This window comes from Lepidochelys kempii, chromosome 3 (genome assembly GCF_965140285.1).
Source record: "Lepidochelys kempii isolate rLepKem1 chromosome 3, rLepKem1.hap1, whole genome shotgun sequence".
NCBI lineage: Eukaryota > Metazoa > Chordata > Testudines > Cheloniidae > Lepidochelys > Lepidochelys kempii.
The window spans coordinates 62,677,576-62,693,939 of record NC_136382.1 but is presented as its reverse complement, the minus strand read 5'-3'; the positions used below and the strand labels follow the sequence as shown (position 1 = coordinate 62,693,939).

Here is a 16,364-nt window from a genome sequence, read left to right as displayed (position 1 = left end):
AGGGAAGCATTCAGTTTGTTTTTTTAGATTAGAAATTCAGAATTTGTCTAGTCTGAGTGATTCCAAAAGTGATTGGAGATCTAGTAAAATTATGACATCAGAAGCTGAAAAAAGAGACTGAAACCTAATAACTAAGAGGAGAAGGGATTTTTAATCTGAGCATTTAAAACTCTGGGGTTATTTTGATTGATTTTTGTCAATATTCATTAAACTCCAATCACTAAGGACTATTTTTGAGAAAGGATATCCTTCTTAAAGAGCCAACATCTTCCCTCCTGCCCCCATTCCTTTCATTAAGATGTGAATGCTCATCACAATATACAGGCTCTGAGTTCCCCAATAAATCATCCAGTAAAACAGAAAAGATCAGATTTACATTCCTGGTATTTCTAGGGTTAAACAAGGCAGCGGGAAGGCAATGGGGAAGGAAATCAAAAAACCTTCAAGCTTTCAGGGGGGTTTTAATGCATAATAAAGATGCCAAAAAAGGGGATGAGACCAATTAAAAACAACATTATGTATGTTATCTTTAAGAATGGTTTGTCTGCTAAAGGTGACACAGAATTATACTTAATATCTTTACAGAGAAATTTTGGACTGGCATCTTAAGCAGGGATTGAACTGCTGTGCTCTACTGGAACTTTTACAGTTTCCCTGTGCAGACGTTATTACAGGCTATCTGTGTTACTGAGTCTGCCCATAGGTGCCAATTCTGCAATAAGATGTGTAAACCATGATCTCTGAAACCTAATGATGATACTTGAAAGCTCTGATCTTGCAGAAGTCTCAGTGTAGCTCTCATTAGTCTCATCCTAAATGCTGCAATGTCTAAAGAGATGCAATCAAAATAAAATCACACGTATGTGAAAATTCTATTGTTTCAAGAAACATCAAACACTACAATATCTGAAAGGGAGTAGAGAAAAATGTATTTTTCTCTTTTTTTCAGTTTACTTTGTGGTTTTGTCTACACTGTGTACAGTCAGTAACACTGTTTTCCTTTGTATATTGTTATTTATATTATAGTAGCACCTAAAGGAACCAACTAATATCAGTGCCACATGGTTTGAGGCATCCTATAAACACACAGTGGTTGGTCTGAAATGCTTACACCACAAGCAGACAAGACTAGCAAAGGGTAGATGGGGAAACTGAAGAATGGAGCAATTAAGTGCTTTGCCCAAGGTTACCCAGCAAGTCAGTGGAATAGAGCTGTAATCTATTGAATTTCAGCCCAGTGCCTTATCTACTGCTGCCTAGTCAGTCAATTCCCCTGTGGGCCCTGATCTTGCAGGTGAGTATGAATAGAGTCCCACTGAGTTTTGCATTGACCGTATGTGGGGTGTTTGTTTGCCTGTATCTTTCAGACAGCAATTGGAGGAAAGGAAGGGGGAATAATGTAGGCTGATGCCTTAATGTACATGTTTAGTAATAACTGTAATTTTTAGAAGAAGGGGACTCTGATTAAAATACCAGGATTAAAGTTAGGCACTGAAACCATCACGCTTTCTTTTTTTTTCCCCCACTGACCCGATTTCAGCTGGGAAAGGTCCTTTCAAACATTTCACTGTTATCCCTCTGGTGAAAGGATCCAGCCCGGGGGGAAGGGAGCTGACGAGGGAGTCAACTCCCCTGCACGTGTCCCCAGCTGAGGCGGCTGGTGGCGTCTCCTGCAGAGGTTTCGCTTCTCTTTCCCTGCGGGGCCGGACACGCAGCCCGGCCCCCTGTCAGCCCGGCCCCCCAAGCGAGGAGCCTTCCCGCCGCCGAGCGAGGCACCGGGGCAGCCGGCGGCCGCTTTGAGGCGCGTGAGTCTCTCGCGTGCAGCCCCTCCCCTGGCGGCGGCGGGAAGGGCCGCGGGGGAGGGGAGGAGCCGCGGCTCGGAGGCGCACCAGGGAGCCGGGGCTCCCGGCACAGGCTGTTTGTGCCACGATAGCGGCCGTCAGTGGGGGCGCCTCCAGGGCGGAGCCAGTGGCCAGGTCTGTGCCCCACACGCCCCTGCTGCGGAGAGGGGCTGCCAGGGGGGCGCTGCCGAGGGGCTCCGGCACCTGTTGGCCGGGAAGGTGCCGGGGCGCCCGGAGCCAGCGAGGCGGGAGTGGCCGGCTGGGACGCGCGTGCTCCGGGGAGGGGGAGGTGCTTTCTGCTCCCCTGGGGGCAGGGTCCCGGCTCGCTCTGGCGGCGCGGGCTGGGGAGACAAAGGGGTGGAGGAGCCTCTGGCCGGGCGACGTGTCACGCTGCCTCCCCCCCGGGCATCTGGGCCGCGAGCGCGGGGCGGGCTGGGCTGGGGGTGAATGGCGCGCAGGTGGCGCTGGATGCCTGGAGCCGAAGTTGTCCGGCGGGATTAGCTGCGTCTCCCTTTGGGGCCAGCGCGCTCCAGCTATCGGCGCCTCTCAGTTAGCCGGTTAGCGGGTCGACCTCTCTCTAGTTAGTCTCCGAGGCCGCCGGCTGGCTGAGATTTTGGAGCGGGGTCCCAGTGGCACGTGGATAGTAGTTTAAGCAACACCCAGCATCTCCGAGCAGGGAATTTACAGATGGTCTGCAGCATCCCCATAATTTTTCGGGGTTTGAACTCATCTTTGTTAACAGGAAGGGACTCTTTTCCCTCGCCACTCTAAATGTGGGGATTTGGAAGGAAGATTTTATTCCCGAGTCGTTTTGGCTACAAATCTTTTCCCCAGAATTAAACTATTTACTCTTTTCGACGTCTATGTGCTCCCTTTTTTGACTGCATACTTTTCGACGTTTGTGCTCTTTTGTTTTTCTTTTTGTCCAAGGTAAAGTACTAGTCTGGCTCCACGCCTTAGCACAATGCAGCGTTTGAGTCGCAATCGCCGCAGGAGGATACTGGGTTAGCCTTTAAAAACCTCAGTAGCTCTTTAAATCGGGGGGGGGGGGGTGGAATCCAGTTAGGTTTTGTGGATTATTACTGTCTTTTAAATTACCTACATTTGGGGCTCAAACTATCTGACTGGCATGTTAAAGGCTTCTGCTGCAGAATTAAACAAATCTATCTTTTATATGTAAAATATGTCTTTGGTAAACTAAAAAAAAGAGAGAGTGAGAGAGTCTTATTAACCAAGCTGCATGTGTTTCCATTCCATTTTTCATCTGTGGATTGTCTGTGTAATTGATTTTCTTCAAGAATCAGTGCAGCCATTTCCTTTTCATACAGGTATAACCCTGAGTTGTTGTACATGATCACATCCCCATAATTAACGGTCCTAGCCCTCTGTACAGTAGAGGCTGGCCTATATTTAATGAATCAGGCAAATTTTGTGGTTACTGGTAAGATGTATGAACATCTGCTGGGAACTAGGCTGAGACTGTTCTTCCTGTTTCACTTGTGAACAATTTTATATCTGAAACGGAGTCTTTTCCGCAGGCTAGTGCACAAAGCAGTGCAGCTAGCAGGGCTTCTGTTGAGTTCCCCAGCCCTCCACAAACATTTTCAGAAATTCCAGCTTTTATCTTTTGGGTCAAAAATCAGTCTTTTGCCAAGTATTTCCACAATTCTAACTTCCCAAATTGTTAACATAGTAGAGTAAATGAGTGCTAAAATATTTAATAAAAGGACACTTTAAATAGTGTGAACTGAAATAGGAGCAACAGAAATAATAACTTGCCTGGCAGTATGGCATGAAGAGTCAGAACAGGAGAATAATAAAACAGAAATGGAGTACATGTTATCAAAGTGACTCTCTTGAGGGGAAGAAGGGATGCTTAAATGAAGGGAAGAAGCTGTAGGAGAAGTAAACCTGTACACTGGGTATCTTTCAGGCAATCTTTCCAAAATCTCAGCAAGGAAGTTCTAGTTCTGATATAGAAAATTGTGATAGATGTTTAAACATAGTGCAGGTGCTTGTTGGTTGCCAGGTGAAATCCATCTCAGCCTGGTAGCATCCAAAAACTAATTCTCCATATATAAAGTACAGAGTCTTTAGGGAAAAAATGTTCCCGTCAGTGACTTACGGTTTTTCCTACAAAAGCAAAAGTGCATTTGTGGAGAGGGAGGGGGAATGTCTCTGAAATGAATTGATGGCGTCAGTCCTCTGTAAAAAGAAAAGGAGTACTTGTGGCACCTTAGAGACTAACCAATTTATTTGAGCATGAGCTTTCGTGAGCTACAGCTCACTTCATCGGATGCATACCGTGGAAACTGCAGAAGACATTATATACACACAGAGACCATGAAGCAATACCTCCTCCCACCCCACTGTCCTGCTGGTAATAGCTTATCTAAAGTGGTCACTTTGGATGGGCTATTACCAGCAGGAGAGTGAGTTTGTACGTGGGGGGCGGAGGGTGAGAAAACCTGGATTTGTGCTGGAAATGGCCCAACTTGATGATCACTTTAGATAAGCTATTACCAGCAGAAGAGTGAGTTTGTGTGTGTATGGGGGTGGGGGGGTGAGAAAACCTGGATTTGTGCTGGAAATGGCCCACCTTGATTATCATGCACATTATAGGGAGAGTGGTCACTTTGGATAAGCTATTACCAGCAGGAGAGTGAGTTTGTGTGTGTGGTTTTTGGAGGGGGGTGAGGGAGTGAGGGAACCTGGATTTGTGCAGGAAATGGCCCACCTTGATTATCACACATCATCTGGACCCATGGAAAAGAAGCCCTTGAGGAATTCCACCATGATTTCAACAATTTCCATCCCACCACCAACCTCAGCCTGGTCCAGTCCACACAAGAGATCCACTTCCTGGACACTACAGTGCTAATAAACAATGGTCACATAAACACCACCCTATACCGGAAACCTACTGACCGCTATTCCTACCTGCATGCCTCCAGCTTTCACCCTGACCACACCACACGATCCATCGTCTACAGCCAAGCTCTGCGATACAACCGCATTTGCTCCAACCCCTCAGACAGAGACAAACACCTACAAGATCTCTGTCAAGCTTTCTTACAACTACAATACCCACCTGCAGAAGTAAAGAAACAGATTGATAGAGCCAGAAGAGTTCCCAGAAGTTACCTACTACAGGACAGGCCTAACAAAGAAAATAACAGAACGCCACTAGCCGTCACCTTCAGCCCCCAACTAAAACCCCTCCAACGCATTATTAAGGATCTACAACCTATCCTAAAGGATGACCCAACACTCTCACAAATCTTGGGAGACAGGCCAGTCCTTGCCTACAGACAGCCCCGCAACCTGAAGCAAATACTCACCAACAACCACATACCACACAACAGAACCACTAACCCAGGAACTTATCCTTGCAACAAAGCCCGTTGCCAACTGTGCCCACATATCTATTCAGGGGACACCATCACAGTGCCTAATAACATCAGCCACACTATCAGAGGCTCGTTCACCTGCACATCCACCAATGTGATATATGCCATCATGTGCCAGCAATGCCCCTCTGCCATGTACATTGGTCAAACTGGACAGTCTCTACGTAAAAGAATAAATGGACACAAATCAGATGTCAAGAATTATAACATTCATAAACCAGTCGGAGAACACTTCAATCTCTCCGGTCACGCGATCACAGACATGAAGGTCGCTATCTTAAAACAAAAAAACTTCAAATCCAGACTCCAGCGAGAAACTGCTGAATTGGAATTCATTTGCAAATTGGATACTATTAATTTAGGCTTAAATAGAGACTTGGAGTGGCTAAGTCATTATGCAAGGTAGCCTGTTTCCTCTTGTTTTTTCCTACCCCCCCCCCCCAGATGTTCTGGTTTAACTTGGATTTTAACTTGAAGAGTGGTCAGTTTGGATGAGCTATTACCAGCAGGAGAGTGAGTTTGTGTGTGTATGGGGGTGGGGGGGATGTGAGAACCTGGATTTGTGCAGGAAATAGCCCAGCTTGATTGTCATGCACATTGTGTAAAGAGTTGTCACTTTGGATGGGCTATCACCAGCAGGAGAGTGAATTTGTGTGGGGGGGTGGAGGGTGAGAAAACCTGGATTTGTGCTGGAAATCACTTTAGATAAGCTATTACCAGCAGGACAGTGGGGTGGGAATAGGTATTGTTTCATATTCTCTGTGTATATATAAAGCCTGCTGCAGTTTCCACGATATGCATCTGAGGAAGTGAGCTGTAGCTCACGAAAGCTTATGCTCTAATAAATTGGTTAGTCTCTAAGGTGCCACAAGTCCTCCTTTTCTTTTTGCGAATACAGACTAACACGGCTGTTACTCTGAAACCTGTCATTGTGAAGAGAGTGGTCACTTTGGATGGGCTATTACCAGCAGGAGAGTGAGTTTGTTGGGGGGGGGGGGGCGGAGGGTGAGAAAACCTGGATTTGTGCTGGAAATGGCCCAACTTGATGATCACTTTAGATAAGCTATTACCAGCAGGAGAGTGGGGTGGGAGGAGGTATTGTTTCATGGTCTCTGTGTGTATATAATGTCTTCTGCAGTTTCCATGGTATGCATCCGATGAAGTGAGCTGTAGCTCACGAAAGCTCATGCTCAAATAAATTGGTTAGTCTCTAAGGTGCCACAAGTACTCCTTTTCTTTTTGCGAAGACAGACTAACACGGCTGTTACTCTGAAATCAGTCCTCTGTGTAATGCACTGATATGACCATGACAAAAACACCCTCGCAGTTGGCATTCTTGTATGTCCATCTTGGCAAGTTACCATGTGAGTACACTCCAATATCATCCTAAAAGAAGGCCTCTCCAGCAAACCATTAAGGCAGGCGGGTGGGGTGCAATACTAAAGACCAGAGTTCCACTGTTCATGCCGGAAATGTTGTGTCTAAACAGGACTGTTTTTCAGGGCCGTCCCATGCAGCACATCTCTCAAACATTAAATTCATTTAATTATCTTTAAGGTGGTTGTCATAAATATAAAGGGAAGGGTAACCATCTTTTTGTATACAGTGCTATAAGATCCCTCCTGGCCACAGGCAAGCCCTTTCACCTGTAAAGAGTTAAGAAGCTAAGGTAACCTCGCTGGCACCTGACCCAAAATGACCAATGAGGGGACAAGATACTTTCAAATCTGGAGTGGGGGGGATTTGGTCAGACCAAAGGGTTTGGTCTGTCTGTGTGATGCTTTTGCCAGGAACAGATCAGAAATGCAAGCCTTCCAACTCCTGTTAAATTAGTAAGTAATCTAGATGGAAAATCTGTTAGATTTTCTTTTGTATAATGGCTGGTAAAATAAGCTGTGCTGGAGGGAAGGTATATTCCTGTTTTTGTGTCTTTTGTAATTTAAGGTTTTGCCTAGAGGGATTCTCTGTGTTTTGAATCTGATTACCCTGTAAGGTATTTACCATCCTGATTTTACAGAGGTGATTCTTTTACTTTTTTTTCTTCAATTCAAATTCTTCTTTTAAGAACCTGATTGCTTTTTCATTGTTCTTAAGATCCAAGGGTTTGGGTCTGTGTTCACCTGTACCAAATCGTGAGGATTATTATCAAGCCTTCCCCAGGAAAGGGGGTGTAGGGCTTGGGGGGATATTTTGGGGGACGATGTCTCCAAGTGGTCTCTTTCCCCATTCTTTGTTTAAAACGCTTGGTGGTGGCAGCATACTGTTCAAGGACAAGGCAAAGTTTGTACCATGAGGAAGTTTTTAACCTAAGCTAGTAAGAATAAGCGTAGGGGGTCTTTCATGCAGGTCCCCACACCTGTACCCTAGAGTTCAGAGTGAGGAAGGAACCTGGACAGTGGTACAGGAAGCAGAGTGTATATTTCTGTCTTAGTTGGTATTGTAGATCAGGTTCTTGTTTCAAGTCTAGAGTGGATGAGAGGACATAACCTGCTGTTCTCTCATCTCAAACCCCACCCTCAAAAGGAGGAAAGGAATATATTCATATGTGACCCTTCACTAGATTTTTATTTACATGGGGTGGTGAGGCTAGATCACCTTATTAATAAACTTCATTGTGAGCCACCACCTCATGCAGGTAACAATCTTTGAGTGTAATTGAAGTGTAGTCCAAGGTGTGAAATATCTTGTGACTCAACAGTACCTAGTGAATGGAATTTAAACTGTGATGTTAGCAATCACTGATTTGTATTTATTTATTTTTTTAACTTTGCTGATGACAGAGAGGGGAAGCATCTCTGAAGAGGTTTCACTGTTGGAATGCCTCAGATTAATACAGCTACAGTTCTGCAGATTTGTGTGCTGCTATCTGCACTTCCTGCACAGTATTTCATATCCCAGTGGTATGGAACAGACTCTGCTCAGCGCCTCCAAGTGACACAAAGGTTGTAACACTTTTCCTCCCCACTACATTAATATATTCAAAGCAAGATTTCTCTCTCCCTCCTCCCTTATTACACTTTTGTCCCCAAGGCTTGGGGTGGGGATGCCCTCCTGCCATCCTTAGAAGAATCCATTCAGATCATATCTCATACATTTTTGTGTTTTAATATGAATTTATTAAGCAGTTTGATGCCCTACAGCATTTGAATAATAGCCTTTGTTTTTCTCCGTATAAAACCTTGTGTGTATGGTTAGCATGGCCATATCTCAATATGCTTCTGCCCTTCTGGAGATTCCAATAAATGCTACCATGGGTTTAATCTCTTTGAAAGGTGCGAATGAAATGCTTGATCAATAACATTATTTTTGACTTTCCTTTGTCTTGTTGAAACTTACTATTCAAATGTATTTCCTTTTGGAGTATGATTTAGTGCATTGGCCTTAGCAATAAAAATCAATGTAGTAGAGTGTGAATAATGACTTAGAACAGCAATCAGAAAAGAATTAAATACATAGTGACTAGTACAATATTACTTATTTTAAAAAGTTGTTGTTTACCAACAGTCACCACAAATATTTTCATCCTAAATATAAAGAGCAGGCTATGCTAATTTCAGGTATCTGTGTATCCACTGATGTTTTAAAGGTGAGCAGCATAGAGAGAGAGATCTGTACAACTGATACATAACCTATTTGCAATTCAAATATTAAAATCTTACTATTACATTGGCTATGATATTGTTGCAAAACATCACTGAAGCCAAAAACCTAGTTGGATTGAACAGATTAGACTGTCTATATGAATGAGAATACCCTGTCTTAAACTGATAAGAGAACAGAACACACCCTCATATTTTATTGCATGAGAAAACCACTAACTGTGAGATTTAGAAGAAACTGTGTACAGGAAACTTATTCCATAATTGTCCATTTTGTTATTTCTTTGCCTTCCTCTGAAGTATCTGGTGCTGGCCACTCTCGAAGAGAGGACTCTGGACAGGATGAACCACCGATGGCCATTTCCTACAGTCTGAGTAAAGGCAGGAAGCATCTTGGCATAAAAATGGACATCTTCAAAAATTAGGTTGTTTTTGGAGCAAGTGACCATTGAAAAATTATCTGCTTATTTCTCAATGTGTCTAGAGAACAGAGTCTTTATCAAATAAATGTTCCGTCAGTGACTTCTCTTTAATTATATAAAAGCAATTTTTGTATGTTAATTTTATGTAAAGCAATTTTATACAGTATACTATCAAATGTTCACACCATGTGACAACCATCTTTATTACTAAAGGATAATTGGCTATTGGAACAGTTTTATAAAGTCCTACTTGAGTCTGGATGCATGGACAGATCATCTAAAGCTGTGGATACCAAAGACAAGGTAGGACATTACATATTTATGCTGTAGTAAGTTTTACATTGATCCTACCATTAACTCCAGCTTCCCTATCTCTTGGCCTGTTTTAACTGAAGAGTGTGCTATAGAAGTGAAATAAGAGTGACAAGGAAAAAATCTGCCATGGAAAATGTCCTCCTTTTGAGGAGGACAGTCTTGGGGTATAATTTCTGTTTATAAAGACCTTTATGTGCTTACTTTGTTTGAGCATTCAACTTGGGGTTGCCTGAAGATAAATCACAACATCAATTTAATGTTTGTATTAATCTTCTAATTTAAATCTCTCTATGAGTGAAGCCAGTGGGATTACCCATGTTCATGAAGTTAAACACGTGCATAAATGTTTGCAGGATCAGGCTGGATCCATCTAAAATTCAATGTGCATGGTCATCTTATACTGGGTATAATATTTCTGTGTGGTTTGATGGTAAATCAGGCAAAGCACCTGGGCAATATAAGGGTAAAAATGGGGGAAACTTGCTGCTTGGATATTGTATAATCTTTTCTGGATCATAATTTCAAAGTGACTTGGCCTAAAAAGTTCATTTTTATGTCTTGGTGAAGATTGGTGCCTTTCATTAGTTTGGGAGCACTGTGGGAATTTAGTTATTAAAACTGGTGTCCATGTTTGTTTGGAACCCTGCAGAGTTCTTAACTCGTGTATTTTGATGAAGGCTTTATAAAGGGTCTACGCAGAGTTCTAAGAAACCACTACTTAGACCCCATGAGGCCTAGAAAATTCACAGAATTAGAGCTTTGCCTCCCTGGAGGCTTCTAGGGGAAACAGTCTAAGGAGGAATGAGCTCTTTGCACAGTCTGCAAACGTCCACAAAGACCCCACTTCTCACCAACCTTCTATGACCTTGTATAGGATTCCAGACACCCTATATCTAGGGTCTCCCACGGTCTCAAAAGGACCACATTGAGGATTATTTAGCCCCCATAAAATGGCTTTCTCTTCTTAATACCTTTTTTAATGATCAGTTCTTAGTATTTTAAAAACTAATACTTCTGGACTTCCCAAACCTTCCATGCTGGATGCAATTTCATCAAGCAGATCAGAACGCTTACACTTCAGTGTTTGCAATAGAAAGTGTTTGCCAACCTTAAGCCCTTACAGAGTTCATCCAGATGGAGATTTTCTAGGAATCTGGTAGAACTTGCTCCTACTTCCTGTCTAAGCAGGATCTGGGAAGGGCTTAGCAATGATATATGAAGAGGAGATGCTGTAACTAACGATAAGCACTTGGTATTGACAGAGAGCTGACTGACATACATGGGAAAAGATCCCAAGGGGTATCTGTTGTCACCACTTGTTAAAAGCTGCATACAAGATGCCATTAGCTTATAGAGCACTCCTATCAACACCACTGAGAAGGGCAGCAGAGAGATTGGAACCACCTCGCTGTGCCCCCACCAAAGTGTACATTGCAGTACGTCTTTGACTTCCTAGTCCTTCTCCCTTTCAACAGACAGCAGCAACAGTAAAAGGAGCCAGCTCTTCTTTTTTTAAAATTTAAATGAAAGCCACAACCTTTCTTGGGCTATGACTAAGATCTAGCATAAAAGGGAAGTTGCATTCATTGTAGCCCTAAAGCTGGGCTTTAATTGAATTCAGTTTTTGATTGTTCCTTTAAACCATGCTTTGTATGTTCAAAAACTTGTCCTATTGTATTTATATAAACTCTTACAACTCAGCAGTATATCTTTGGTTTGAGCTGTAACTTGGCATTCAACTTAGTGTTGGTCAAGGTGAACTCTTTGTTCAAATATTTAAAAGGGGCAAAGGGCTCTTGTTTTAGCACATTTAATTTTAAGGATTTAAAGTTTTTGTACTTATTTACTTAGAGGATGAGAACTATTAGACTAGAAAATGGTTTAACTCCATTTGGCATTTTTAGATAGCTTGCATCTTAATTTGCAAAAATACAACATTGGGTATGGCAACTACTCGTAATACACATACCAACATGTCTTCAAATGTTTCCACATACAATTTACAATATGCACCACAGTGTGACTCCAAAGGAATTCTGTATCGTATCATCTCATCTATAGAATACCTGTTTGTCTTCTTTGTTTGGGGAGATCTAATATGCAACTGTGGAATTACAATGCATAATATTTATACTCTCCTGCCCTCTTTGAGCAAATCACTTTGTCTTTTGCAATGTCCAATAAGACTGTCATTCTTTGCTTCAAACTGCATTGAATTTTGTATCAACCATTTTGCAGCATCACCTTATTCAAACAACTCTTTATCCAGTTTTCTGATTTATTATAAATCCAATCCAAATATTCAGACATTAACAAACTTGTTTGATCACACTCATTGTTTTAGGAATTGGTACTATGGAGAAAAGAGAACTCAAGGTGTTGAAGATGAAGAAGAAATCCATGCTTATTTTGCAGGTACTGGGGAAACTTCATTTCTAAAAAAGACTGAAGTCTTCAATCCTTTTGAACTTTATTTTGGACCGTTTCAGAGTATGAATGTATGCGTTGCTAGACTTATCTCCTAAATGACAAACAAGCAGAGGCCATCTCTCACACTTTGCTAAAAATGTTCATATGTGCTTGTTCAGGGAGCACTGGTGTATAAAACATTGATATTCTCATAGTTGTTTGATTTATGACTGAAATAAAACAGAGAAAAGGTACCATTTTATCAGTCTTCAAACTCAAATAGCTCTCATTTTCTTCAAAAATCACCTCTGAACAGAGACTGAATGGAAAAAATTTCAGGCAGAAAGAAGCTTTGTTTGTCTTCAGTTAAAAAGTAAAGGGTCACCATTAAACACAAAACAGATAAACTCATATAGCCTCAACTATGGAGTCAAAGCCAGTTCTCTGTAGTACTGTAAAATATTGCATCAATTAAGATTGAAGAAAACAAATAGTTGTCAACATATTTATTTTGTCTTAATGATTTCCCAAATCCCACTAATTTAATTCCAGGATACAACATAAAATATAAATGAATACATGTACCAAAATATTTTCCTCAATGAATGCTGCTTTATGAAATATTATTATAACATCCTGAACAAATGCTGTTTGGTTTTAATAGCAAACTATCTGTTTGTACTAAAGACTGTTAGCCTTCATACTCCCAGTTTCACTTTATTAAGTAATCTAATTGCCCAATCTGTTTACTCTGTTGGACATCCAGTGACAAGTAAAGTCTATTAAATGTTTGCCATTGTACTCGATCAAACACTTTTTCCTTGCTAAACCTGTTTTCTTGTTTTACTAGAATCAACTCACATTCACAGTCCAAAGCCAGAATCTGTTCAGTTTAATGTGGGACAGGTGATAGTACACAGAAGACTTGGCTATTTAGGAGTCATTGTCGGCTGGGACATAAAAGCTAGAGCTCCAGAAGAATGGCTGCAGCACAAATATCCTCCAGAGAAACAGGTCTGAAAGTATTTAACTCTTGCTTTATTAATATTTATACAACATAATTCAGATAACTTGTTCCAAGTCTCCCTTCTTTATATACTGTGACTTTCTACCTCCATGAAAGTGTCTCTAAGCAAGATTCTAGAAATGAACACTGGTTAGGACATTTATGCAAGTCAGGGAAGACTAAAACCATTGCAGATGGTTGTCTGAGACAGTGGATTCTGGCTGACTAACTTTTAGTAGTTTCTACTATCAGATGTGTAGAATGTTTAGGAACTTCCTAGATAGCTATTGGTCTAGTGCCAGAGTAATGTCTAAATAGCAAACGAAAGGGAAACAGAAAAGCAGCTGATGCCATCATGGAATAGAAAAGGAAAATCCACTGTAAAATCCCTACAGATTAGATGGCAAACCCACTGGGCTCAAACATCAGTATTTTCCAATAGAATTAATCGAATTTTAAAAGCTGCTTAGAGAGCATAACATAACAAACGTATGCTTCCCCAATATCTGACTGTTTTGAAACACATATTTCTCCCTGATTTTGTTTAAATTGTTAGAGGAAGGAAGCCTGCATAACTTGGCAAACTACCATTAAGTGGACAGGTAATTGGTTAAACAACCTCAAATAAATAATAACTATTAATGGAACAATGTCAGATTGGAGGGACATCTCGAGTGGGGTTCGATCTGTTCTGGGTCTGGTGTTTAACATCTTTATTAATGACCTGGATTTAGGAGCAGAAAGCTTACTGATCAGATTTTCGGATGACACAAAGCTGGGAGCGGGGGAGTTGCAAACACTTCGGAGGATAGAGCTAAAATTCACAGGGATATTGATAAAATGGAGAACTGGGCTATAGATGACTAAATGAAATTCAATAAAAAGAAATGTAAGATGCTACACTTAGGGAAGAAAAAACAAATGCACAAATACAGAATGGGATAACTGGCTTGGCAGCAGCACTGCTGAGAAGGATCTGGGAGTTGCGATGGATCACAACCTCAACATGAGTCAGTAACGTGATGCTGTTACAAAAAAATAATAATGCAATTTTAGGTTGCATTAGCAGAGGCATAGCATGCAAGTCATGGGAGGGGATAGTACTGCTCTACTAGGCGTTGGTTAGGCCTCAGCTGGAGTAGGTCACCAATGTATAGAAAGGATGTGAGAAACTGGAAAGAATCCAGAGGCAAGCAACAAAGATGATCAGATGGATGGAATGCAAGCCATACAAGCAAAGGCTGAAGGAACTAGGTATGTTTAATTTGGAAAAGAGGCGACTGGGGGCGGGGGGGACACATGATAGTAGTCTTCAGATACTTGAAAGGGTGCCATAAAAAAGATGGAGAAAAGTTGTTCTCTCTTGCCACAGAGGGCAGGACAAGAGGCAATGGGTTCAAACTACAGCATAGCAGATTTAGATTAAATCTCAGGAAAAACTTCTGAACTGTAGGAACAGTGGGACAATGGAACAGACTGCCTCGGGAGGTTGTGAAAGGTCCTTCACTGGAGATTTTCAAAAGGGGGCTGGATAGCCATCTGTCTTGGATGATTTAGATCCAATAAATCCTGCATCTTGGCAGGGAGTTAAACTAGTTGACCCTTGTAGTCCCTTCTAAACCCTATGGTTCTTTGATTCCACAACTACTCTTTTTTTTTTTTTCATTAAGAGTAACGACGTAATCTTGATGTTATATACTCAAGCTACATAAATCTGCTTTCCTAGTAAAAGTAATATGGCCTGGAGGATCAAGTACTTGACTAGGACTCTAGAGGACCTGAGTTCTAATTCTATGTCTGCTATTACTAACCTGGGCCAGTTACTCTGTGCCTCAGTTTCCATATATCAATGTCCTTCGTAAAGCACTTTGAGATCTACTGATGAAAACCATTATGTAAGAGACAGTTGTTACTTGTCAATTTTAAACCCTAGTAATTTGTTGATGCTTTTCTAATTAACTTTTTTTTTAAAGTGTGTGTGGGGGGGAATATTTTTAAATCAAACAGCATAACTGTGAAAGAGTAACTAAGAATGTATAACAGCTGACTTCAGTAAAAACCAAGGGATTTAAAATGAGGTAAAAGAAAACTACTGAAAATTCACACATCTGAGTATGGATCTGAATATTAGTACTAGAGGTCACAACATCATAAGGATGTTTGACACTTCTTCTAGAACTGGCACAAAGTTTATTTTTGTAATGGATCACTTTATCAAAAAAAAAAAAAAAAAGGAGGAGGTGCAGGAAGAAGGGAGAACACCCAGAATATTGTATCTTTGGACATACCTCACTCTTTTGACAAGAGCAGTGGTTTTCAGGCTGTGAAACAGTCAAATGTTAAATAGAAATAGTTTTGTGTTGTTAATAACCATATTTGTTATGTCTAACTTCCTCCAGCAGTACACTGTGGTGCGGAGACATGCTGGTTCTGTGCTGCTTTTTGTTTGAGGTTGGGGGTAAGGGAAAAAGTGGTCCTGGGTGTGGAAAAGGGAGTAGAAGACAAGAACAGAATTACTTGCTAGCTTTTTTAGGAAAGCACCACAACTCTTGATATGGGATAAGGCTGGCTGTCTTGAGTGTCATAGCCAAACAAGTAGCTAAACTTTTCTGGTGATGAAAACCTTACTTATATCAGCCTAGACTTATCTGGGCAGTCTGTACCTGTGGAACATGAGGAAATAGGGTTGCTCAGAATTCTTTAAGATGCTGATGTTCAGAAAAATTCTGACTATTTTCTAGCTTTCACTTTTAACCTGGTATTTCACAACAAAAAGAGGAATAAATGAGTCTTTTGGGAGATTTGGTATATTTTAAACTTACTTACCGAGACCACAAAAATAAATAATGGAATTATGGAACTCTGATTGCAGAAGTGGAAATATAGCTCAACCACATAATTCACACATTTATTCGAAATTTGATACACTGAATCTTGTTTCCATGATCTGCACAGATGATATCAGTCCCTCTGCTCTTCTTTGTCTGCCACCAGAGCAGAGCATGCTGCAGCAGTATTGATTGTTTAAACTTCAACAGTTAGGGATGTCATGACACACTAATGAATTACAATTCCTTTCTTTAATACACAGGAGTGTATTTAAAGGAACAGTGTAAACTTTACATGTTGTGACCTATTTCCTTGTGTTACTGATTATTAGAACTGACTGAGAATTTTTCCAATCCAGTTTACCTATCGCTGCTTACAGCTACTCTGAAACTGTCTTCATTGTCCAAGCATAGATAAATGTGTTTATTCAGTTTCATTTTAAGTGCTACACTGTTTGGGTTTCAAAATTGTTGGAATTCTTAATATTGTGAAACATTTCTATTCAAATTTTTATACAGCCTGAGTCTTCTGGT

The 16,364-nt window shown here is 41.2% G+C and overlaps 1 protein-coding gene across 2 annotated transcripts in view; it reads left to right on the top strand.

Moving 5' to 3' along the window:
* The first annotated feature begins 1,656 nt into the window (after nucleotides 1-1,656).
* Nucleotides 1,657-16,364, top strand: part of LOC140908719 (F-box only protein 21) — a 26,403-nt gene continuing 11,695 nt past the window's right edge. Inside the window, exons 1-5 of one of the 2 annotated variants that reach the window (XM_073336502.2) lie at nucleotides 1,657-1,976; nucleotides 8,032-8,193; nucleotides 9,486-9,575; nucleotides 11,932-12,002; nucleotides 12,847-13,010. In XM_073336502.2, the coding sequence (XP_073192603.1) occupies nucleotides 8,069-8,193; nucleotides 9,486-9,575; nucleotides 11,932-12,002; nucleotides 12,847-13,010 (450 nt within the window). In that variant the 5' untranslated portion in view covers nucleotides 1,657-1,976; nucleotides 8,032-8,068. Of the gene's footprint in view, nucleotides 1,977-7,784; nucleotides 8,194-9,485; nucleotides 9,576-11,931; nucleotides 12,003-12,846; nucleotides 13,011-16,364 lie in introns of those variants that run through there. The other variant, XM_073336501.2, reaches the window with a different exon arrangement.